The 3,196-nt window shown below is 38.5% G+C and overlaps 1 protein-coding gene across 1 annotated transcript in view; it reads left to right on the top strand.

Moving 5' to 3' along the window:
- The window catches only part of LOC106011057 (laccase-2-like), a 42,634-nt gene extending 39,477 nt beyond the window's left edge, over positions 1-3,157 (top strand). Inside the window, exons 9-10 of the mRNA XM_013079343.2 lie at positions 1,770-1,827; positions 2,871-3,157. Coding sequence (XP_012934797.2) covers positions 1,770-1,827; positions 2,871-3,157 — 345 coding nt within the window. The remainder of the gene's footprint in view (positions 1-1,769; positions 1,828-2,870) is intronic.
- Positions 3,158-3,196: the final 39 nt, after the last annotated feature.

The following is a 3,196-nucleotide window of genomic DNA, read 5'->3' as shown; positions in this document are numbered from 1 at the left end:
ACAGATAGATAGATAGATAGATAGATAGATAGATAGAGAAGGGACAAATAGAGACAGAAGGCGGTGGGCATTCAGACAGGCTTAGATCAACGAGAACACGCTTTTTACACCCTCCTAGAACTCTATCAAGGACGCACATTTAAAAAATCAGAATAAAATGTAGTTTAATTCTATGGTCAAGGTTCGAACTTTCGTCTTTTTCATAGTTCCTGATAGGAACAACACAACAAAAATTAGTCGTTGTTTGTTTTGTTGTTGTTTTTTGCCTCGGGTATAAAAAGTACCCAAATGGACTAAAGTAGATTTAGATTGCGTGCTCTCTGTGGAATACATGAAAAGGACGCAGTTCTCGCTGTGAGATCTGTCAAGTTTGTTACTGCCCTAGTATGACACTTAGGATCTGTACCACGATATGTACATTAAAAAAACTGATGCAAAATTGTGAAATTGTAAATATTTAAGAGGGGGTGGGGGGGCTGGTTTATACACCTATCTCGGTAACTATGGCCTTTTTAGATAAAGCCTTGTAGCAATGAGGTATAAAAGGAAAATGTAATATTAATTTTTTTGTTTAAGTTAACGATTGCCTTGGTAACGGCCGCCATATTGACAATAAATAGCTTTCATATAATTAAAAAGGATTTTTTAAATTTACCAACCAAATTTAGAACATTGATAGTTGGGATCTTGGATATCTTAAAAAGAAAAAATAGTTTGAAATGGATAACTGACGTACCCCCTGATGCCTTTGATTTCGATTACACGATTACATATTCATCCATGAAACTCACTCATGAAAGCATCGATTTTATTTTCCATCTGTATAAAGTTAGGTTATGGTATGAATTACAAACCCTGAAAATTTCATTGGAATTAAAAAGAAAATAAAAAGGTAAAAGAGAAAAAAACATCAAAAATTGAAGTTTTGAGAAAAAACGACATTTTGTTACATTATCGGCAAAATGAAAGTTCTAGGACCGAAATTCTGAAAGATGATGATTGAAACACAAAAAATAAGCACTTTTTAGATTTACAAGTCATTGGAGCATTATAATACGTATAACGGCCGAACACCCTAAATTGATAAAAAAAATCGTCAATTTAACACCCCCCCCCCCCCCCCCCCCACCCTTAACGGCCCTTTTAATACAGTAAGGTTATTCAAGCGACGGGAACTCCGCGTCTACCTTCAATAGGTTCAGTCCAAAAGGGTAGAGAGCCATACATTCCTCAAAACAACCCACATTCAGAATGGCTTCGAATGGATTCGAACCAGAACCATCTACCCTGTAGTTCAGCACGTTATCAGCCGAACTAACGAAGTGTTAAGGTACTAAACTCGTAATCTCGATGTATTTTTTCCTCTATGAGGTTCAAATAAGAGACATCAAGTAGAATCCCGGAAATAAACAAGCAAACAAACTAGAGGGAAGTGGCTGCTCATTTATTATCGATACACATCACAGCTTAAGGGAGTTGTTAGCTTGCCCTGCGTTTGCAAGCGGCATTAATTGTTGTATAATGAAGATTGACGTAGTATTAGCAGGTGAGGATAATGTGCTGGCAACAACACAATGAGAGAGCCACTGTTGTTCACACATTGGGTTACTGTTTAGCGTACATCAAACGTTTCGACATGCGTAAAAACAAACTGCGATGCTGCTGCTCGTATTGCGTGAATTGCCTACCAATTGCTCCTTATTCTGTCACGTCCCAGACAACAGTGAGGCAATTGTTTTATTGAACAAAGACGTTATTTCGTGTAATAGCTTCTGAAATGTCTCGGATATTCGAAGCCTGCAGTAGAGGTGGAATTTGTGTTTAGTGGTATGTCATCATGGCCATTTCTTAACAGTTTCCCAAAAAGCGTAGTATGACCCTAAAAGCTGCCATAGTTCGTCGTTCCATCAGTAAATTGAAATACAAAAGAGACATCGAATGCTACAATGCCAGTAGATATAATTATTTATTCAAAATCTTTCGCAATGAATATGGTATCATAACAAAGTGCGCAAATTTTCAGAATTGTTTTTTTTTATTTGTCTCTAGTGTTATGGAGGGTTATAGTGTGATTTTGAAATACATGTATTATGTATTTGTCTATTTCTTTTTCTTCTTTTTCTTCTTCTCCTTCTCCTCTCTCTCTCTCTCTCTCTCTCTATCTCTCTCTGTCTCTCTCTCTGTCTCTCTCTCAGTCTCTCTCTCTGTCTCTCTGTATCTCTCTCTCTTTCTCTCTCTTCCTCTTTCTCTCTCTCTTTCTCTCTCTCTGTATATCTCTCTCTTTCTCTCTCTCTCTCTCTCTCTCTCTCTCTCTCTCTCTCTCTCTCTCTCTCTCCCCTTCTCTCTGTCTTAACTTTGTAAATTAAAAAAATGCAATTAATTTTTGTAACTTTCATTTATTTTTATTTTTTTACGCTTTTCTCTTCGTGAAAGCATTGAAGGAAATCTGTAACATCTTTATCAAATGATCCATATTACTATGGTTCCAGCAATTGTTTATAGGTTTTGCATGACCCCATCAACACACGCGGTGAGTGCTGATTCTCTGGTGTGATTTATGCCTTCTTTCCCATGAAACGTCTATGGTCTTCATCTCTCAACTGTCTATAGTGGTCACCCATTGTCGGGGGAGAAAAGAGGTTATCTTAGACAGGTGGTCCTCTGGGGCGGTGTCATTATAACATTATAACCTACACAGAGAAATCGGCGGGGGGGGGGGGGGTGATTGAAAGTATTTGTTCGAACAAATGGTTGTCTAGGAAAGTTCTACGGTATAGCGGATTCCACTGTATTCATTTCATTTATTTGGTTGGTTTTTGTTTATATAATTAAATGTTTTTTGTTTACATGTATTTTTTTTCCCTTTTCAGGCATGTGGTTTCTCCACTGCCATATAGAGTACCATGTGGAAATCGGAATGGGACTACTTTTCCAAGTTGGTGACGTGTCGCAGTTCCCCCCGACTCCTCCGCGTTTTCCGACATGCGGAAATTGGGAACCGGGCGAGGCCGAAGATATAACAGGCGACGTCCCGAGTCCGGAAGGAGGAAATGGCGCGCAAAGTGTCAACGTTTTAACGGGCTCGTGGTTCTGCTTGCTGTTTCTTCTGCCCTTCATGCATTACATGTTCATCAAAGTTTCAACGATATCTTGCTGAGAATGAAAGAAAAGAAGTGATAAGTGGGTGGGGGGAAAA

Source organism: Aplysia californica, unplaced genomic scaffold (assembly GCF_000002075.1).
Source record: "Aplysia californica isolate F4 #8 unplaced genomic scaffold, AplCal3.0 scaffold00049, whole genome shotgun sequence".
Classification (NCBI taxonomy): domain Eukaryota; kingdom Metazoa; phylum Mollusca; class Gastropoda; order Aplysiida; family Aplysiidae; genus Aplysia; species Aplysia californica.
Note: the sequence above shows the minus strand (reverse complement) of the source record. Positions and strands in the feature narration are given on the sequence as shown.